Consider the following 23,163-nt stretch of genomic DNA (forward strand, 5'->3'; position numbering starts at 1 on the left):
GTGTGGTCCTTTGATTTGGTCCAGATCTGACAATGGCAATAATGACAAAACCATAAAAGTCTTTAATTTGCTTTATGTATGTGTGCAACAAATTTACGATTTCGATAATTCATTTTTCAAAGGTAGTTTGGTGATAGTTTGATAAGGTTCTGCTTATGGGATCCATGACAAAAAGGGAACTCTTCAATTCTTAGGCTGTCCGGATATTTGAATCACCTATCGTAGCGTCGTTATGGTCAAGTAATATTTGTAGTAAAATATAATGATCAATGGAACTGCCGAGCCCGTCATGCGGTGACCTTGGCGTTGCTTGACGTTTATAGTCAATTGAATCATCGCACGGTTGCCCATTTGCTCGCCCCGCAGCTGTTAACGACTTACAGTAAGGGTGCGATCTGTGACTGAATTTCTAACAGTCTGTAATAATATTGCAATACGCTTACGTTCATTGCTGAATTGCAAAATTTAGTAGATCTACACAAATTTAGACAAAGTATTAGTTAGTATAGCTCAGATTCAAAAACACTATTGCAAAACAATAGATTTAATATGCATTAAAAGTATAAAAATATGTAATTGTGTATTTTTATACAATCTAATTAATAAATCTAATTCTAGTAACGATTATTGTTATTTTTGAATGTGCTTGAGTCGCACACGCGACGTGAAGAGGCCAGAGCGGAGCCGCGGCGGGAGGATATTGATTCAAATTAGCCATATTTATAATTTGACAAAAGCTGTCATACCATGATATGTTGGTGTCCGCTTACACTACATTTACCAAAAAGATAACCTAGAAAAGAAGCCTAAGTCTAAAAGACAAACTTTATTAAATACAGGAACCTAACATTTAAATAACCAGTTTAACTAATTATTTTATGTAAATATAAATATTATATTTGAGTATTAGTTTCTTTCACTAAAGGTTACCTTAAGGTATTAAATCCAAATCCCTTTAGAACTTAAAGAAGTTACAAATATAAGCAACAAGCCAATAAATAAACATACAAACTTGCCCCTTTATAATATGAAAGAAATTTTTGATTAAAAACGTAAAAAACCTCCGATTCAACAGATCTTCATCGGAAAATAGCGTAAGACTGACGAACGTAAAACTTATAGGAACCCTCTTTTTTGTCTGGGTTTAAATAAATACCCAACTGCTACTCTACTGATGTCATTGTCCAAATCGGGTTCTAAAATCAAAATACGCAGCTGAAACTGAAAAAGTGTTTACACCGCTGCCTATTCACCAATAATATTTTAAACAACTGGAGTAAACGCAGAAATGTATAGACATAGCAGTCGAAGCTTATTATGGTGTCATTTGTGGCATGTGCCATATTCCGGCTTCGATTTTGTATGAGGTGCATTGTCTGTATGTATAGAACGTCATTGATTATGCCGCATAATGCGCTCTAGTGCTGTAATTGGAAAACAGTCCCCGTCTCTTGAACGTAGTGCTTATATTCTCTTTGTCATTTATTATTAACATCCTCTTTGGAAGCTAATGTACTGATTATATATTCTCTTTGTTTGGAAGCAAGCTGCTGGAGACTTGAGAGTAAATATTTAGAATACTTTAATTTTAGTAAGTTAAATAACTAACTTAGTGGTAATTTAATTTTTAAACAGTGTGATGAAGATGGCGGGTTTGGAATCGATGGTTGTAGAAGAAATAAAGCCGGTGGAAAAACCTGTGGATAGAGAGAAGGTACATTGCGTGTTCTCTATAATGTAATGTAAATAGTGGTGGCTTTAAAATTAAGAGAAAAGAATTATTTTTACTAATGCTGTTGTTTTCCAGACATGCCCATTACTACTACGAGTATTTTGTTCAACTGGAAGGCACAATTCGCCAGGAGATTATTTAAGAGGAAATGTACCACAAAACGAACTACAAATTTATACATGGATGGATGCAACTCTTCGAGAACTAACAAGTCTAGTGAAAGAGGTTAACCCAGAAACACGACGCAAGGGTACATATTTTGATTTCGCGATTGTATATCCTGATATGAGATCACCTACTTATCGCATGAGAGAAATTGGTGTAACTTGTTCTGGTCAAAGAGGAAATGATGACAACAAGACACTGTCACAACTAAAATTCCAGATTGGGAATTTTTTAGATATATCGATTACACCTGCTAATAGGATGCCACCCCCAATGAGACGTCCACAACCTTATAATATGAATAATCGGCCCTATTAATATTTAGTATTGGTAAATACTGTAATATTTTAATAAATTTGTAATTTGTAACAATCATCTGTTATTGAAAGCTGACATTTTAATACTTATAATATATATTTATTAAAAATATGGAATATTTGGATACATAAGATTGTGTAGTCTGATATTGCGATCACCATTCCCTATTCTTTCTTGCAATTCCAGATACATCACAAAAGTTTTACCAGCCTTTGGGTTACTTTAATGTGTTTTTGAAAGTACCCATGACATACTGACATGGAAGTTTATCATAATTTTATACAGATGATGACTGATGTTTAACTTTATAAATTATATTTGAACCAAATTTTTGCAGGCTCATTAAAACTGACAAAATATGTTTGGTAGATAATTGTACAAATCCATACATCTAGGAACAAAGATATGAGAAATAAATATAATTTTAGTTTACAACTCACAATTAAACTTGGTTTGTAAACAAATAGACATTTTGCATATGATTGGTTTATTTGGACATATGAGGGCTGCACTAAAAGTGTCAGGAATCAAGGAAATGACACAACATTACTATTTAAAAATGTATTGATTGCTTTTCGAAGTATTCTCCGCAAAATTTGACACATTTTTCCATATGATGGAACCAATCATTGAAGCAACCATTCCATTTGGAAGTTGGGGTCTCTAAAATGGCCGTTTTGTAGGCGTCCACAGCTTCTTCAGGTGATGAAAATCTCTGAACACGCAATTTATTCTTTATTTTAGGGAAAATATAGAAATCGTTACGGCTTAGGTCGGGGCTGTACGGCGGATAGTCTAATATTTCTATGTTTTATTTATTTGCATTAACCGTTCTTTGTCCCTCAAGAGGAATAGTCGCAACATGGCCGGTTTCAAAGACAAACGTGGCCACCATTTTTTTTGCAACACTCCATGAACGAACAATTTTTGTTGGCTTTAACTCATTTTCGAACACCCAAACTCGTGACTGGTTTTTTGTTTCGGGTTCGTACGCGTAAATCCAGGATTCGTCACCTGATACGATATTGTATACAGCATTTGAGGATCCTGCGTGAAATCTTTCGAGAGGTCTGACGCACCAAGTAACGCGTGCCGCTTTTTGCTCTTCACAGAGCAAATGCGGTATCCATCGGGAAAACAACTTTTTTACACCTAATTGTTCATGCAAGATTACTTGTATTTGACTCATGCCAATGTCTAAAGTTGCCTGAATTTCGCGGTATGTCACATGTCGATCTTCCTCAATTAGCTTACGCACAGCATCAACGTTTTCTTTGGTGACTGCAGTTTTTGGACGACCTTGATGGGGATCATCACTGAGCTTGACATGTCCTTGTTGAAACTTAGCAAACCAGCGATAAATTGTGGTTGTGGATGGGGCTTCATCACCAAATGCAGAAATCATCCACATCAGGTCAACACACTGTTTTTGTGTTAAACCACTTCGAAAATCATAATAAATCATTGCTATAGAATTTCTATTCCATTTTCCAGTTTGAAAAGACCTTGTGACAAGACCGAGAATATTTTTTTAAATCAATAAATGGTATTCGATTTTAAAAACCAAGGAGTTTTCATTTAAAAAGATTTTAATATGACAGGAATAGTTGAAATATTCCATTCCCGATACTTTTAGTGCAGCCCTCGTATAACATGTCCCACATTTATTTGCAAGGCTGCTCAACATTCAGAACACTAGAAATATCATTGTATAGATAGTGTTTTCAGAAATATTGTCAACATTTGCATATTCTTAGTTTGTTCTCAGGTATAACCTTACACCAAGTTTAATTGTAAGGCCATTCAATTTGAAGACTCAATTGACGGATGTGCAAGCTGGGTCTGCCTGATGCAAATATCTCTCCAATTTGAATTGTCTGTGTCTGTACAAACTGTATAATATTAATTTACATGGATCATCACAGTTCATGAATAATAGGTGTCCAACTGCTATACTGGGTCGTCTTTCAAACATTTGAGTCTCCGACTATAAATATATCTCATATTTACATTTGTGAGTTTATGTTGTCAATAAAATTGTTCATATTATTTCTTACATACACATGGTAAGTATCAATCACTCAAATTGTACTTGTCTAGTACTGTAAGTGATTATTATTTCATTTCTTGTGATGCACATTCTGAATTATAAATGTGATCTCGTTTCTATAATTATGATAATACTTATTACAATTGATGGTCAGTTTGTAGAGCTCAGGCTAGAATTTTAAATAAGGTTTGACTCTATATGGGTTCAAATCTCTGCTGTTCTTTAGTGAAGTACATAACTGTTGCTTTTAATGTAAATTTAATATATCATACTTTCACATCAAATATCTAGGAATGTAGGTAAAGTGGTGTACACTCATTCCTTATTAATTGTAAATTACATACTATTATCATGAATACCTTAATATATTTTTGTAAAACATAGTGTAATTTAGTAAAATATTTAAACAAAGCAAATCTTATAACTATATTTAGAATTCTATGACTACATAAAATTAAAACTATCATTACATGCATGTGTACCAAGAATACTGGCAGCATTTCCGCGTTGGATAGCTAGGCTGATCCTTTGACCGAAATAGCTGCCAGCGCTTGGGTTTCCAGTAGCCTTATTGAGGCGCGAAGATAATACATTATATATTCTCCGCGTCTCTGGGCCCCACAAGTCAAGTGTCTCGACACCAAACGGCACAAAGATATATGACTCACTGAGACCGACATATTTGCGACACTTGCTGTCTTCAGCTATCGAATCAGCAGCCCCAGCACCAACTGACGTAACTTGGACATGAGAAGGAGGCAGAGTGTCGACGCAAGTCGCGTTTCACACCAGCGCTATTCTCCGTGCCCAAGCCACCAGCGTCATTCCATCAGGACGCTTGACATAGCGGCGGGTAATACCATTTGGCTCTAAAAGCGCTGGTATATTAAGAGCGGCAAATGCCCTGCGGATGACTTCTTTAATGCTGGCCTGATGATCTGATACACCTTGCCGATTTTAGACAGGATAACCCGTGACGCCCAAGAGCATCTACCTGAATGCTATATATAAATTGATGTGGTTCATTAGGGTTTATATCTAGCATTTTATATTATTATCATTATTTTAATCATTAGGTATATATAATACATGACTTCTTTTGTGAGTTTTCTTAGGCTGAGATCTATAGAGCGAGCTTAGTCATTGCTCAAGCTTTACTTACCTAAAACTTAGCTAAATGTGATAAAAAGCGATCTTGACTTTTGGATTGGGCTGTCTTAGCTTAAATTCAGCATAATACCAGCTTTCAAATGACTATAAAATCGATTTCAAAGATTATACTAACCCTACATTCTCAAGCCTAACCTAACCCCCTTATTCATAATAGTCTGCTAACTTAAAGCATTGCTAATTCTCACTCTGTTTTCTTCTATTGACCTGAGTCAGAATGAGTAAAAACACTCCTTAGCGGCTGTTTTAAGTTAGCGGACCATTATGAATAAGGGGGTAAGTCTCTATTGATCGCATTCTTAACATATTTTAGTAAAAGTATTATAGTCAATGTTATCATCAATGATATTATAGTATTAAAAGAGGCTCATCATTGATAAGTATTTCTAAAATTTATATCAAAAATTTGCCATGATAATATCAAACAACCAAATGACATCTGTGGAACTCTATGACTTAGCCCAGCCTAGGGACTTCCTATAGTTTATTGGGTGCTTTATATGCTGGTCAGGACTTTAATTGAACTGCAAAACATATTTTTTTTTATTTTTTAATCTTTGCATGAGCTTTTCAAGACTTATATGTAAATCATTCATAGTTTAATTTGGATTTAAAGCACTCCAATTTGCAAGGCAGGACAAAATAAATCACACATTATTTAATACCATTAATTTTATTCATGGTATGTAACACATTAGGTACTTATTAGACAATAAATCTTAAAATAAATTAATATTTTTTTTAAATATACTTAAATCTACTGATTACTTGGTGATCTAAATGGCCTCTTCGATTTCTTTCCCATATTGTTGAGATCAATAGTGATACCATTTGGTAAAACAGCTTTGTTTTCTTGGTAATCAACAAATCCATTTTTTTCTTGGTTATCTTTAGTCTTGTCACAGGCAATGCCCGTTTCATAATTGTATTCTCTTCTTAAACCATCTGGATCAACATAACCATATTTGCCACGAGTGATACAGTCTACCCCAATCATCTCTTCTTTAAAACTGCCATCATCATTTTCAAATCCCCATATGATACTGCCATCTTCGTTTTCTTCCCTATATTTACGAAGGATTTGCGCTACCGGTTTCTTTTCCCTGTTATTTGAAGGTATGTATTTCTGTGGTGCGCTCTTAACTGGGGCTGCGCGAATTGGTTCTTGAGGTCTGGTATATTGCCGAACAGGCTGAATAATATCATCTTCTTCCGCGAATGGTTTGGGTTCTGGTCTTAATGAAGGTCTTTGCGGTCTGCTAGATAAAGGTTGTAGACGTACTGGTTGAGGCCGAGATTGGGGTTCATTTCTCACAGGACTGAACGATTGTGGCAAAAGCGGGCGGTATTGGGTTGGCCTGATTGGCTCCTGCTTAGGGATACTAGGTGTTGTTTGAGCATAAGGCGAAGAATTGTATATGCTTGGCGGTTTTGGTTGGGATGTTGTAGAGATGTCGTAGTAATCGTTCTGGGGCTCAGGAGTAGAGTATGCGTTGGATGTGTACGCAGTGGGAGTATTAATATCAATTTCATCTTCCGGTTCTTCAGTGACAGGTTTGGCTGGTTCTTCAATTGATTGAAGATTCGGACGCGGCGCTGCGTCTACAGATTTGAATGAAGGTCTTGCTAGGCCTGGTCGTCGCACCCTTGCTACTGGTATTTTAACTTGTGCAGCTGTTATTCTTCCTTGCCGGAAGCCTCCCTGTCTGGCGCCTCCAATTGGGATTGCCCCAGGAATCTGGAGTCGTGGTGGCGCCGGCCCGTCAAACTGGGCGTAGGCTGTCATAGCAACCAGCGATATAATCTGAAAAATATGACAGCTATTGTTAATTATATATAACGCGATTTAGTTTTATAAACATAATATCTACCAGGGGCTATGAGTATTTTTATTAAATCCGAAAAAAAAAAAACAAATATATAGGCCAAGGTCTTATTTGCGTATAACCATCCTTCGTCGCAACTCGCAGTACAACTGTAATAACCATGCATTATTACACTGTAGGTATACTTTTGCATTAATATTGCTGACTGTTTAACATCCATTCCAAACACCTATAACCCATTTTAATATTTGTTCTAATAATTCCTACATTGTTTGTTATGGACAATCTAATTAAGTAGGCTTTCATAAGATAGTTCGCATTTTGATCAACCTTTGGGAGTTACCTTCAATCGTAACGTCTTTAAATTACTGTTGATGGTAGCTTTAGAGTTTAGACGGTCAATAGGACGTGATCTATTAAGTTAGCAACTATTACTCTTATTATTGTTCAAAGATCTATTTTTGCTAACAATCAATCCAGCTGTACGCACCATGTGCGTTCATTGGTATTTGCTAGTATTATTTTGAAAGTAACTATGTCCGGCTGGAAATCCTGATGACTTAACTACCAATCTGATTTTAATGTAATGTAGTATGAACATATTCTGACTTAAGGCCACAATGGAGATCAAAAAAATCATGGCATGAATACTTGCACTGCCGCTACACAATTGTCAATGAAAAAATAATAACAAATACACAAATTAAAAGGTAACCTACTCTCGGCATATTCCATTTTCAAATACCGTGCTTTTTTTTTTTTTAATTAATTTTAGTTCAGAGAAAGTCAAATAACCTATTAAATACAACTAAATACGACTAAATACGACTAAGTACGACTAAAGAAACTTAATTGTTGCCAAGTTTGTGTTTCACACACGAGAGGAAACACATTGAATTGCCAATAATTATTGATATAATGAAATGTTTGTAATAATTGCTATAGTCATAACTAATAAGGGAATTACCGATTAACGCATGTAATTGAAGTAAGTGGGTTAGTGATTAATGTACTGTTTGAAAGTTATTTAGCAGTGTGTAATAAGTATACGTAATATTAAGGGGGTAGTATGACGGTGTTAGTTTAAGGTGTTTTGTCTGGTTCAAGAGTTACCCTTTTTTTTATAGAAATCTCCGCGAAGGCGCTAAGCCATCTACACTCGCGTTTCACGGCAATCGCGGGCCTTCGCGTTGCGAGTGTACATCGCGCATAATAATAATTTATTCTACGCGATGCAAGTGCGCCTCTAAATCATCAAAACATTGATGTCAGGAAAAGTTCCGTTATATTTTAAAATATTTGTGTCGCGAAAATATTATTTTTGTCTCAACTAAATAAAAATAAGAAAGAAGTATAAGTATATATATATTATAAGATATGTTTAAAAAGTTAGACAATTATTGTTCAGTTTTATTACATTCATTATTAACATTAGATTGAATTATATAGCAGTTAGCAATCACTGTTTGGCTCTGCACTTTTCCATCCAGAGGAAATATACATACATTAAGGTGCTCATTGTTTTACTTATGAGAAATACATTGTACAAGTTAAATTAATTATACAGGTATGTCTTAGAGTCAAGACGCAATAAATTTTAATAAAAACTTTTGACTAAAAGACCAATGCATCGATGTATCTAATTGGCCCTACGTACGTATATGCGGGCTACTTCGTCAGCCTAGACTTAATTCTAATATTAATATCAGTTAAAACGAAATACGTTGTTTGTTTGTCCGTTAGTATGATAATTTACACCATTGTTTTAGTTAATTAGGCATATCGTAGATTGGATTCGAAAGAAGTTGCTAAAGAAGATTTCATATCATAAATTATTATATGTAGGTGCTCATCACAGTTGGTCGATTTAGTATAGAATATAGATGAAGTTTTTTTTTTATTTATCAATACTAAGCAAGCCCGATATTTTTCTAGGTAGGTGAAAAAAAAATCGTTCTATTCAACGAAATCTTATGAACGTAAATAACTATAAGCCGTAAAATAGTAATCAAAGGTACAATAATACCGAATATATTGTTCTCTAGGTAACTACGTGAACCGGTTCGAATTTATTTTCTTTTTCCAAGCCTTGAGGACGGTCATCTGTCCTCTCCGTCAATTATTTCCATAAAAGTAATATTGAAATATTGTAACACGGAAAAAGGTTAAGGTTTTATTATATATCTTCCGCAACCCTGTGTTCAGGCACTTTGTAAACGAAAATTTATTGAAGTAGGCGTTACTTTGCGGAAATCCATAATTATACAAATGATTTAAGTTTTCTTAATTGTTAATTCCGCCAATCTGGCACGAGATTTTGGCGAGACAACACGTCCTGAAGATGCCTCGTGTAGAGGCGAAACACGTGTCGAATTGTTTGAAAACAAATATTGGCGGAATTAACACTAAAGAAAACTTAAATCATTTGTATACTTTGTAAACGTGCGAATTATTTATCAATTTAATACAAAAAAACAAAAATATCTTTACAGGAGTGTGTAAGGTTTCCTAACGATGATGATCATGATGATTTTGAAGACCTTCGATTAAAATCGAAAAAGTCAAAGTCAAATAAACTTTATTCAAAAAGCGCTTTTAAATGGTCACTATAAATATTTCTTTTAAATTACTGAATCTACCGTATGTTTGTTCGTATATAATTCGGAATACCGAAAATACATTAAGTAGGCACAAAGTAGGTACCAACGTGGCGAGCAGGGATCGAAACGGCGCATCCCGGATAAAAGGACAATAACTCTTGCGGGACTATTGTGATGTTATCTGTTATATATCATACAATATACTAGCGTATGGACCAACAAAGCGGGCGAAATATAAGAATATCTCTAACGGTGATACAGCGACCGGTAACTGAATCTATTGTCCAATTTTGATTGACACGTCTTAAACTCTCAGCCACGACTGGCCTTAGTATTTTGAGTATTAAAACCACTAGCTAACGCACTCATTGACACATCAAAATTGGTCACGCATCAACGGGCTGTCAGGTTGTATACACGTTAGTATATTGTAAGCTTATCGTTTTTATGGAACTAAACTCTCAACTTTGTTTTGTCTTAGAAATTACGTTTTATATGGGTATCTAAAATAAAACGAATACCACAAATGATTTAAGTTTTCTCTAGTGTTAATTCCGCAAATATTTGTTTTTAAACAATTCGACACGTGTTTCGCCTCTACTTGTCTCGTGCCAGATTTTGGCGAGACAACACGTCCTGAGGATGCCTCGTGTAGAGGCGAAACACGTGTCGAATTGTTTAAAAACAAATATTGGCGGAATTAACACTAGAGAAAACTTAAATCATTTGTATAATTATGGATTTTCGCAAAGCAACTCCTACTTCAATAAATTTTCTTAAAACGAATACCATCTCACAATATCAAAGCAAAACAAGGGAGTAGGTACCTATCTTAATATATGTATATTATATAAATACAGTGTCCTGCTATTTGTTCCCAGTGAACTCCTTAACTAATGAACGGATTCTGATGGGGATTACTTCATGGAGTGCAGCTTAGAGATAGGGTAGTTTTTATTTCGATATGTATGGACATTTTTTTCTATGAGAGAATTTATTGACGCACGGTTTGAATGTTGACAGTTCTGTTGTCAAACAATTCATTATAGAGTGAGCATATTTTACGAAATAATTAGGTACTATAAGACAAATCTATCTATGTATATATATAAAAATCAATTGGTGTTCGTTAGTCTCGCTAAAACTCGTGAACGGCTGGACCGATTTGGCTTATTTTGGCCTTGAATTATTTGTGGAAGTCCAGAGAAGGTTTAACAAAAGGTTGAATAAATAGGAAAATGCTGCTAAATTAAATAAAAACGACAAATTTGTTTTTCCTTTGCCATACATAATTTCTATGAGAGAATTTATTGACGCATGGTTTGACAGTTCTGCTGTGAAACAATTTCATTACGACAGCAGGGTGCATATTTTACGAAGTAATTTTTGATGTTATGATATATTATTGACAAATTCATATAGAAACATTATGTTATTTATTATATATAGAACAACGTATGTCGGGTCAGCTAGTTCATAATAAAACAGTATTTTATTTATTATGTACAGAACAACGTCTGTCGGGTCAGCTAACTAGTATCTTATATTTAAATACAGTTTTTTTTACTTATAAGCCAGCTATCTGATAACATATTGTCGTATTGAATGTTGTAAGTTATTGGAATACTTTTAATACCTAAGTGTTGAGCTAAGGTCTCGATCTGAAAGTGGTAAGGCCACTCGTTCTTCCGCCAGTCAAGGTGAGTCGGTGTATTTTGTATGTCGTGTCATAATATAATTTATTCTTTATGTTTTACAAGTGGGCCGACCTTTGAGTCTGTTTTTCAGAACTATATTTTGATAGCTGAGTGTTAGCTTAGCATAATCTTTGATTTTCTTTTAAGACGAAGAGTAAGCAGAAAACACGCAAACATGGTGTTTTTAGACAAGTTTTGTGGTGAAAGTATAGCATTTTGAGCTATGAACACTACTTAATCCTGTTACACATATCCTTAAGTCTTATTTGTAGGTTGCTAATGTCTGCTGTTGGTTATAGTTAACACTGCCGTGCCTTTTTGAACTACCACTTTTCTTTGAAGTTAAACAAGTTTTTTGGCATGGCGTGACGCATTTTTTTGGTACATCTCTCAGAAAAGTTATACTTATAGCTTGTACTTTTTTGTGTAGGTTCATTTATTCAGATTAGTAGTGAATAACGAGGATTGTAAGCATATAAACTGTTTTCCACCCAAGAATTTTGAAAATATTGGCTTTGTTACATAGATGGCGGGCCGGCAGCCGTGAACTCATATCGCTCAAGGTCGCTGGCATTTAGTGTCGCCTTAATAGTCATTTGAAAACTGAAACTATGCTGAGCTTAAGCTAAGAAAGCCGAATGCAAAAGACAAGTTGGCGTTTTATCACACTCAGCTCTATGGATAAAGGACCAATAGAATCTTGTAGAACATTGCAATTTATGTAAAAATTCCCATTTACTTTCTTATAAAAATTAATATTTAAGGCTGGCTTATACTAGGCGGCCTATAGGTATATTTATTTTTCAAGAATCTGCATATCATGTAAAAAAATTTAGTTAAAATGCGATCATCAAGCGATCGTCAAGAAATGTTCACTTTTATATTTTTTTATAATATTAATTTTTACGGTATTAGCTGAGCTAAATTGTTTGTTCGACATAGGCTGAATAATTAGTCTTGATGAATGGCTGGTATGAGTGCAAGAAGCCAGGGCTGCAAGACAGGACCGTGGTAAATGAATGTCTGTAATTAATAATACTAATAATAATTCTGACAGACTTTTAAACAAATTATCTTGCCCCAAACTAGGCATTGCCTGTACTATTGGTACAAGACAACGATATATTTAATACGATATACTTACTTAAACATACATAAATACTTATATACATCCATGACTCGGAAACATCATCATATAAATGTTTGCACCTACTCGGGACTTACACCAGGATCTGAACCCAGGATCTCTGGCTTAGTGGGCAGGGGCACTAACCACAAGGCTAAATGAACCTGTCCGGGAGCGAGACGTAAAAAATATCTTGTTTGAATAAACTTTGTAAGATAATTTCCCTGGGTTGGTATTGATCCAACCTAACGTTTTTATCCATAGGGTACGTACACACATATATTTTTGATGTACGATGTACCTATGTAACTGGGTTTTGAAATAAAAGCAAAAAGTAATAAATTAAAATGTGTTTCGGTGTTTTCATGGCGATATCCCCACATGGGAAAGTAGACGCTCCAGTTACTAATGATGATGATGTTTTTATCAATGTATATGTTTAATCAAAATACTTTACGATTTTTTAGACACGTAGGATTCTGTACGTACAGATTGTAATTTTAATAAAAATTACAAATAAATATTTTCAATATTTTTTTTTATATACTTACGTTCGTGTAAGAATTTATATTTATAAACAATGTATATTAATTGCATAATATTTTTCTGCTAAGATTTTTCGCCTTCTCAGGTAGGTATTTCAAAGGTTAGGAGCACCAAGATCTCTTAAATTTAAAAAAAAAATCTTTGTAAAATGCACGGGATGACGAAAAAACCCTTTTATTTATCGAAAATTACAAAGAAAAGCCAATTTTATGGGATTTTCCTTATGCAAATCATTTCAACACAAAAAAAAACGATGCTTGGGTAGACGTATGACATAATGAGAAGAAATGGAGCACACTTGAGCCAAGAGCTCGAATGATATTAATACATTACAAAAATATTATGATATTACGTTACAAGTAAATATGTGTCGCCAAATTGGCCTTGAATGATACATTACAAACAAACGGTACAAGTCAGTCTTCTAGTATTGAGTATAAACTGAAAACGGATACGAGGATCACACTCAATATTTTGAATTGGTTTCATTTAGCAAAGTAAACACTAAACACGCATACTGCAAAGTGTAATTGTGTCTACTTGTTAAGTTTCATTTTCTTATATAATGTGGGCCAATCCCGGCGGCACTGCAATGCCGGGCCGACCCGTGACAGGAGTGGAGCGAGCCCCTAACACCCCGTCATTTTACAAAAATCAGTTTAATATACTGGTCCCGCAATGCGGGAACTTTCAGATATTAAGCTGAAAAGAACAGATACTACACTTTGATCTTAGCCAAAAGGCCGAGAAGCGATGACGATAAGTCGGAGACTGTAGGGAGTCACTAGTTTCCAATAAATATCGATAGCGCGTCGTAAGAATGAGCTAACGATATGATAACGACATCTCTGGGCGTTCATATAAAGTAACGAAAATTCAGAGGCACAGCTGCAAGCGATACGGGTACGATGTGCGACATCTTGTGGAATTCTTTAAATCAAGTAACCCAAGAGACCGCTAGATTGTTCATCAATGGGGTAGGTACCCTATTGGCGGAGGAGCTGTAGATGTGTGTTTTTAAACATCCTCCATCACATTATGGATGTTATTCAGTCATTCAGCAGAAGACTTATCTTTAGTTTTTTACCATTAAGGAATTAGAACTGCAGCAACGAAACTAACGACCACCATAAATTAAGCTGATGGCAGTGAAATAAGACCGCGTTAAAGGAAAGGGATTGCATTTTGGGACCATTTATGTTCCCCTTTTACATGAATAACCTCCGTCGCTATTCATTTCGTAACTCCTAAACTGGTTATTGACTTAGTTGGTAATGTTAGATAATATAATAGTTTTTCCATCAAGACACTAAAATATTAAGGCTACTTTGTCCATTTAATTGACTTTGGCTTTAAAACAACTTGTTTTTAGCACTATGGGGTGCGATAAAGAAGTGTGATCACTTGAGCACTAAGCAGCGAGGCAACTCTTCTTTAGGACCTGCTTCTCTTCACTTTTTTATCTCAAGCAACCGCGGCTTTGTTTGGGTTTATAAATCTTTCTATGATTGACTTTCCCACCGCTACCACAGATCTCTCGGGACCATGATTCATGCAATTGAATCGAAATATTGGTTTTAAATCTATACAGTAAATACATTTAAGAAAATTGTGCAGTGTCTGTACTAACCTTACGCGCGCCATATCTCATTCAGTGTTTGTTTCATTACAACGGCTTCGCAAAAAATAAGTCAATCTTAAACAATACGTCTAATGCCGGGTTCCTATACATAACGAAGCGTCATAGGATAAAAACTACGAACCAATATCGGCCTACCACACGTTTTTATTTTTCGGCATTACACAACATTTTTGTCTGTCCTACTTGTCCCACCGACTCAACATGAACTTCGCAAAACATATCAGCACGGTTTGCAATAGAGCCCGGTTTGTCCTTAGCCGCCTGTATCCACTTGTGTGCAAGCGAAGCAAACTGCCGCTCAGACACAAGGTGACATTGTACAAGACCATCGTACGTCCCATTATGTCGTACGCAAGCATCGTGTTTGCCCACACGCCGCCGAGCCACTTGCGGCGTTTGCAAGTGGTTCAGAATAAATTCACGCGCACACCCACCGGGGCACCGTGGTTCGCTCGTAACGTAGACCTCCATCGCGATCTTGAGCTGCCGACCATCGCTCAACATTTCAATGAGATGTCGCGACGCTACTTTGATAAGGTGGCCGAGCACCCTAATATCTTGGTGAGGGAGGCATGTGCTTACACTCCTCTAGACCACAGTCTGAACAAACAGACCTCGACACGTACTTGTCGACCCGGACGACCATATTACGATCGCGAACGCGACACCAGCACCATCACCAACACCGTCACCAAACCAACCACACCGCCCTCGAAGACGTAGGCGCGGCCGTGTGCATCAAACTACTGCCACTCGTCACTTTGACGATTTCCAACGGCCACAACCTAATATAACACGAATCACACACTTTGATAGAAGCCCGACGAGATAGTCCTCGTCCTGTAATCGTTTAACACCACTCACACTCACATCACAAATCACACACCTACAATAACACTACACACAAATAGTCACATACTTATATACACTCACACATACTTACATACATATATCACCGCACTCGCCGGCGAGTGCGAAGTCTCGTCAAACCTAGAGTCCACTGGACTAACAGATATATTAGATCGTTAGTGATCTTCTCTCCATCCAGCCTAGTGAGCAGGCGGTCCGAGGTTCGAGTCTCCGTCCGAGTTCTCTCTTCGAGTCTACATGTTCGGCCTCCAAGGCCCCCGCCCGGCTTCGCTGTAAAATCCTTCAGGGCTATCAGCACAGAGGAGCTTTTTAGTCGGTACGGGGTGTTTACACCCGAGCCCGACGTATGGGCCCCGTTTCGGGGTCTTCAAAACGTAAATGTATTGTACTCCTCTCGAAAAAAAAAAAAGTCTGTCCTACTTCCTACGAGTGTCCGTAGATTGTTTAGGTACCGACAGATGTCTCTGAACCTCTTTCACGTTTCGTTCCAAAGAAAATATTTTTTATATTTAACTTTTATTATCAATGAATTGATTTTTATTTACAATTCGTAACAAATATAGTTTTATGCATTTAACTTTGTTGGAAAGGTACGTTTATATTGTTGTTTATTTATGTCGGATCTTGATAATTCCCATTGTTGACAAAAGAGGCCAACCGCCGAAGATTTGGATGTGACTAGGGTTGCCACCTTTTTAAACCGACTTCAAAAAAGGAGGAGGTTCCTAATTCGACGGTATTTTTTGTATTTGTTACCTCAGAACTTTCGACTGGATCAACCGATTTTTATGATTCTTTTTTTCAGGGTAGTTTTGTTACTACATACATAGTTATAGGTGAGATGTGCTCGTGTGACACGCACGACGTCACGAGAGGCAAAAGCGGGGCCGCGGTGGGAGGACATTGATTCCAAAAATAACTTTAAATGTAACATTATATCTACGTAATAATTTGATTCACTTTTAGGTAGTCTAATATTTTTCATTTCATTTTACTTAAGAGAACTCCAAAAATAAGCAGATTATTAATTTGTAGAAGATAACGTAATTATTTTTTTACTTTTTAGTGTATATTATATTGTTTTGGAATAATTTTGAAGCGGTTGTTTTTTCTTAAATTTTGCATGTGAAAAAAATGCTACATCGCTTGGCATTGCGTAGAGACGTAGCATCATTGTGTGTCTTCTACGGCAAAAATCGCGGGTAGTGCTCCGAAGAGCTGTTCAACCCGGTTCCTACAGCTGTATGTGTAGCGTCCCACACGATGCGGTTTTGAAAGGAACTGTCTAGCGGTGTTTCCTTCAAAAATACGGATCCCTAAAACGCAAGCAACGTTCATGAGATTCCTCCTTGCAACAAGAGATTACAGTCTCCTTTATCCTATACCACTGTTGATGTGGTATGCCTAGCAAATCTGTAATACGTTATTCGTCCAACATTTCTTCGGCTCGGCGATCTTCAATAACATTAATTATATTTTTATCCCTATTAAACAACTATGTTATATTTTTAACATTCCGTGATTAACCTTTTTAACCGTCACCTTTCCAATGCGGTAAATGTCGGTGTATCTTATAGCTACGGCACGATTTTATCATGTTTTTAATTTGTCTTCTCTATTATTGAAATGTTTATTGTACAATCATTTTTATACCTTGAATAAGTTCCTTACTTTTGTTGACAAATCTTATGAATTCAATGGGCATACTGTATCGAGTCCTCCATGTATACTTGATAGTTAGGTTTATTTTAGACTTTATGTACAGGACGCAAACTTGTGTATGTTTTGAAAATTTGGAGTTTGTTATACTTTTATTAGCTTTATTGACGTGGTTCACAGAAATCCAATGATTTTATCTTTATAGATAATTAAAGAAAAACTTATTCTAGTAGGCGTCATAAGACACATAATAGCTTTAAGGGTAAATGTACAATATACTTTAAAAAAAAATCCCAGGCAGTTCAGGCACTATCTATAAATAAATTTAAATGTTTTAAAAAAAAATTGCTCTGTCGTAAATCCTACTACTCTACGGCTGAATATCTGAGTGATCGGACAGCCTGGCACTAGATTATGATTATTTTATAGCAATAACAATGAAAGTACAATAGTACAAGAAAGTATATTTTTATTAAAAAGAGCGCAAAACAAGAATGCTGGGAGAGTTCTTGCGCCGCTTCTTATCTCTCAGAGCGCCATTTCTTTCCGAAGCGGTGGTACTATTAGAAATGACATCAAAAATAATTCTAAAGGAATAAATTTTGAGTAAAAAAATGTCTTTAAAAGGTTGTTAAAACAACTATCCACACCGGCAGTATATATTATTGCTCTATCAGAAAATGTCCATTGAAGTTAATGTCATATAAGTACATATACTGTTATATTCTAAAAATACAACAAGTATCTCATCGTTGCACATGTCAATTGCGCAATCTAAAAGCATGCATAAACAATGTGTTTATCCGAAAATAAAATTAGAGGGTACGTTTCACATATCATGACTTGTAAGAGTTTTTTTTATTGTTGGCGATAGCAACAGTGTTATATAAATTGTTTCATAATATCCCGAGTATCTGTCATTATCATTATATTGGGCGGTGTCGAACATCGCGATATTTTGTGTCGTGCATTAATGATGCACGTCACCTTGACTTTTACAATACAAGCGTGAACAGGTTCTACAAATATATATTATTTTGATCCATTTTTAATGTACCCTCCTCCAATAACAATGATGTACTATATTTAAACTACTGTATTGTAATTCGTAAACATAACAATATTATTTTGATTGCAACTATGAGGTATGCTCAATTATTATCAGTATCACTTCAAACCTCCGTGGTTTCTAGAAGGCCATTTCTAAAAACTTTCAGTATGACAGCTGTATATTTTGACCAGTTGCGAGAAAAAAAAATCTAATAAATAGTCTTTGATGACCCTAATTCGAAGAAATTCAAAAATTTTACCCTTGATTTTTTTTCATTTAGACTCATTAGAATCATAAAGTATTTTAATTAAGTTTTTTTAAAGAATTACCCCGTATTTTCAGTCTCATTGAAATAATTGAAAAAAACGAACGCGTTGATGTCTTTTCTAAGACTTTCCTGTGATTTTCAATTGAGAGATTAATACATTACTTATAAACAAAGTCATTGTATGTTTGAGCTAAATTATTTGTACATGCCAACCATAGTGAGGTAAAATTCTCTTATTGGTATCAGGAGATGTTAATATTTACGATCAATACTCAGGTATTTAGGACGCTTTACTTATACATAATTATTATGTTTTAATCAGAGAGGTCGTCTTAACTTAGAAGTGCGTTATATTCATATCTAAGTAATTAACTACATTTCAAATTATAATTTAACTTGTAAATTAAAATCCATTGCAAAACATTCTTAACCTTTCATATTAATTATAACAGAACTGTTGTTGGTGTGTCTATTCTGATGTTTGCATCAGAGACTTAGTAAAATATTTCTTAACATAATTGCTGAATTTATTTAGCTTTAGACAATTAAACCCAAACTTTTGTAGCTTGTTACATGGCAGATGACTATTCGTTGATAGGTATTTGACGTTTTTGATAATATTTGTCGACTATTATCTGTGTTATTAAAAAACGCGAAGTAAATCCAAGAAGCAAAGTTATTCCAAACTTAAAACTTCTTGGCTCTATCTGACCTTTGTCACTCCAGAATTACATGACAAGGAGAAGTAATTTGAAACTTGGAGTAACAGCACACTGCGTTTATTAATAAGATAGTAAAAGTAAGGACTATTTGTTAAGCTCAGATCGTAAATTCACCCACCCCTTTATCACGGCTGCCCACATTCCCCTGAAACACCGCAGGTGTCACAGGAGCGTTGTTGCCTTTTAAAGGCTTGTGATTTCAGGACATTACGACATGGGTTCCTTCGTGCGTGTGCTCCTTCCTTAAAGGCCGACAACCTTCCTGTGATTCCTCCGACGTTGTAAAAGAGTGTGCACTACGGAGATAAGTTATTATCAGGATCCGTATGCTAGTTTGTCCTTCTATTCCCTAATAAATATGAAACCATGACGTTACACTCTCGTTAGAGACGCCTCTTTGTTGTATGGTATGAGAAAGTGCGTGCTGTTGAGCTAGTGTATATTTTGCATGTTTTGATGCTTCAGTAACAATGCATAACTAACCCGCTATTTCTTCAAGTAATGATGCGAATTTAATGCGATTTCCGAACCAAAGTTTTGCTACAAAAATTGTGTAATGCCGTATCGATTTATTTGTCGATTCCCATGTGCTCAATTTACTTTATCGCAATTCGTTTCCATTATTAATAACGGCTTTCAAGACCGGTAAAACAACTATGTTATTATATCTTACGTTTTGCAGTGAATGGAGCAATTTCGTTTTGAGCATATCAGCAGTATCTAGTTGTCAAACAAGAACAGTTGGCCAGTTGATATTGAGTAAGCGGGCATAGTTTATTGCGTGTCTTAAGTTACGAATACGACAATCGATTTAATGTGTAACTGTAACGCGTTTGAACAATTAGTTCCGCGTTGTAAATTAAAAAGGGCATATTTTGAAAGGTTACGGCTTAGAGAGTTAGTATCGCCTTCTCTTCTATCTGTGTATCAAATGGATTATAATAAGTTACTTTTATTAATTATATAATGTTAATACTTAATATTATTATTTTAATACGTGAAGCGAAGAATTGTGATCCCTTTTTAAAAACGTTACATGTTTGGCATAGTGTTGACTTAGACAATTGAATTTAATTAAAAAAAATGTATGAACTCACTCGAATGTCACAATGATAATTCTTAAAATTTTATGTTGTATGGTCTAAATTGTCGTCATTTTTGTAAATTTACAAATTTTGTACTTTACTAGGCATTTTGTACTGATTTTCTGACGTTGCACGTCACGTCACGGAGAAGTTTTGTTAGAACTCTTGCTACATAAGAGAGGGGATTATTCCATTGTATTCTGTTGGTTAATTTCAATTTTTTTTCTCAATTTAATTTTTTAATTTTGATCCGAGTATTGAGTAAGCACGAGCTTAGCTTAAGATTTAATAACCTTTTGATATTATTCATAGTACTGCTCTATCTATTTACTTGAAAAATCAAATATTTAAATAAAATTAATTATTGAATATCACATAAAAAATTGCTTTGAACGTCTTTAAATTAATTCCTTTATTATTGGTGTTTTCCATTTTTTTTGTTCAATTTTAAAGAAAGTTTAATGAACCATGATTGAATTTTATTTAGTGTTTAACTTACCACCAATGTCCGCATGATGTCCTTTAGCACAACACAATCACGCCAAGCACCAGTAACAAATAAAGGAAATGCCTCCCGCTCAAGCTATATGAGGTCGCCCACTCTCGCCCTGGGCTGGCGACGCGGCAGCCATACCTTATTGCAAGGTGACCGACTGTAAACGCACATTACAACTAATATATTCCCAATAAAATACAACGCGTTACAATTTGGCTGCATTAGACTAGACGATACTGTCTAATGAATGAATTAGTAATAACAAGAACGTTGGTTAAAGCTAAGTATTTGGCTTGGAATGCTAATAATAGCGACGCTGATTTGAAATTTAAACTAGCAGTCTGCACTTAATGATCCTAGCCCAGTTATGGTCGTGAATCTGATTAAAGTGTTCCAGATATTGTACTAGTTGAGATATATTTAATTCTTTCGATATGAATACATTTGTGTCATGTAAAGGCTTCGCCGCGTATGTGGGATTGCGTCACTTCAAATTGTTCCAGCAAGTTGGGCATTGTTTGGTTACGATTTGTATTCAATCTCCGTTATGTCGTTATGTCAAAGCACTTTCCAATTTTATCGAGAACAGTGTGTTTTAAGAAATAAGTGCGGGATGGATTGCTGGTAACCGACAGTACAAATACGTTGTTGAAAGGCTTGAAAAGCAGTTTTTCTCAAAATTGATTCGATTAGAATTATTTTTGATGTCATTTCTAATGCTACTACCGCTTCGGAAACAAATGGCGCTCTGAGAGAGAAGAAGCGGCGTAAGAAACTCACCCACCATTCTTTTTTTTGCGCTCTTTTTAATAATATAAAAACGATATCATCACTTAGATATTCAGCTGTTGAGTAGTAGGATTTACGACACAGCCATTTTTTAATAAAATATTTAAATTTATTTATAGATAATGCCTGAACAGTGGCTGGGACTTTATTTTAAAAGTATATACATTTAACCTTAAAGCTATGATGTATACTAACCTATGCCTACTAGAATTAGTTACAAGCAATTCCTTATTTCTAGTGCTATAATAATGAAAATCACTATTAACAGCAAAAAGGTGACGGTTTTTGTGAACGTATATTATATATCTATAAACATGCTCACATATAGCACGAACAGCTCTCTTTTGCAGAGCAAATACTATATCAATATCAGCAGCATGACCCCACAGCAAAACACCGTACGTCATCAAGTTCTCATCATAACTGACCTGGTGGTAGTGATTAACATTTACAATGGGTTCAAACTCTTTGAAAGTGTCCCAATAAAACAATCACACCGACTTGATATCACGTCTCGGAAGGAAGTTAATTTGCTCAGTTCGGTTTGATAAACATTGAAACAAGTTCCTTGAGAATTGGTTGAATGTCATATATTCAGGTGATAAACAACAAACTTATGTAATTGTATTTATATTTTATTGTGTTTATACTTTAAATAGGTGGGTAAGTATCTAGCCTTACCCTGTTATACGACTCAAGAACTATTATATTATATGTTACAAGCTGACCCAGCAAACGTTGTATTGCCCTTTATAAAGTAATATAAAAATCGCGATACAAAAATAGGTGTTGATCAAAAAAGTTTGAAAATTTTAAGTTGCATGTATTTTTTAATGCTGAATCAGAATAAAAATAAATAAAAAATATTGTCCAAAAATTAAAAAAAATGTTAAGGGTGAACAGCTCTTATCACTTAGGGGTATGAAAAATAGATGGTAGCCGATTATCAGAGCTACTTAATATGCATATAAAATTTGGTAAAAATCAGTAAAGCTGTTTCAGAGGAGTAACTAACATTGTGACACGAGAATTTTATATACTATAAGATATAGGTACGCAAGGAGGTCGTATATGTTTTGGGTCTGGTTGCTACATCATTGGCCCCAATACAAAAAAAACAGATCCTTAATTTTGAAATTCTGGCATAAATTAATCTTTAAAATATTATAATATTACAAAATACAATGGTGATTTCAAGTATTTCATTGATCTTCCAATACCAACGATGCTTCGCTGGTTTCTGATAACTTTTTAACCTCAGAGAATGATCATTTAGGGTAAACACCGACATAAGTTTAACTACTACCACTACCACTACTTCAAAATCAGCTTTTGAAGTAGTGGCAAGAAA

The 23,163-nt window shown here is 35.2% G+C and overlaps 2 protein-coding genes and 1 non-coding gene across 4 annotated transcripts; 1 reads left to right on the plus strand and 2 right to left on the minus strand.

Annotated features, from left to right (window-relative positions):
- Positions 1-1,483: 1,483 nt before the first annotated feature.
- On the plus strand, positions 1,484-2,269 carry LOC126972249 (histone deacetylase complex subunit SAP18). Of its 2 annotated transcripts, XM_050818898.1 has the most exons (3): positions 1,484-1,564; positions 1,636-1,714; positions 1,808-2,269. In XM_050818898.1, the coding sequence occupies exons 2-3, from the start codon at positions 1,640-1,642 to the stop codon at positions 2,213-2,215; spliced, it is 483 nt and encodes a 160-aa protein (XP_050674855.1). In that variant the 5' UTR covers positions 1,484-1,564; positions 1,636-1,639; the 3' UTR covers positions 2,216-2,269. The 2 variants fall into 2 exon arrangements, with proteins under 2 accessions (XP_050674855.1, XP_050674856.1); XM_050818899.1 differs by lacking the exon at positions 1,484-1,564 and having other exon boundaries at positions 1,565-1,714.
- Positions 2,270-6,089: 3,820 nt separating this feature from the next.
- On the minus strand, positions 6,090-21,164 carry LOC126972234 (uncharacterized). Its single transcript, XM_050818880.1, has 2 exons — positions 21,027-21,164; positions 6,090-7,239 (listed from the first exon to the last, which is right to left on the minus strand). Exons 1-2 carry the CDS (start codon positions 21,039-21,041, stop codon positions 6,193-6,195), a joined length of 1,062 nt encoding a protein of 353 aa, XP_050674837.1. The 5' UTR covers positions 21,042-21,164; the 3' UTR covers positions 6,090-6,192.
- LOC126972258 (U2 spliceosomal RNA) lies at positions 13,793-13,985 on the minus strand. Its single transcript, XR_007731106.1, has one exon. It is a non-coding gene; the product is annotated as a U2 spliceosomal RNA (small nuclear RNA).
- Positions 21,165-23,163: the final 1,999 nt, after the last annotated feature.

The sequence above is a fragment of the Leptidea sinapis genome, chromosome 25, assembly GCF_905404315.1.
Source record: "Leptidea sinapis chromosome 25, ilLepSina1.1, whole genome shotgun sequence".
In the NCBI taxonomy this organism is placed as follows: domain Eukaryota; kingdom Metazoa; phylum Arthropoda; class Insecta; order Lepidoptera; family Pieridae; genus Leptidea; species Leptidea sinapis.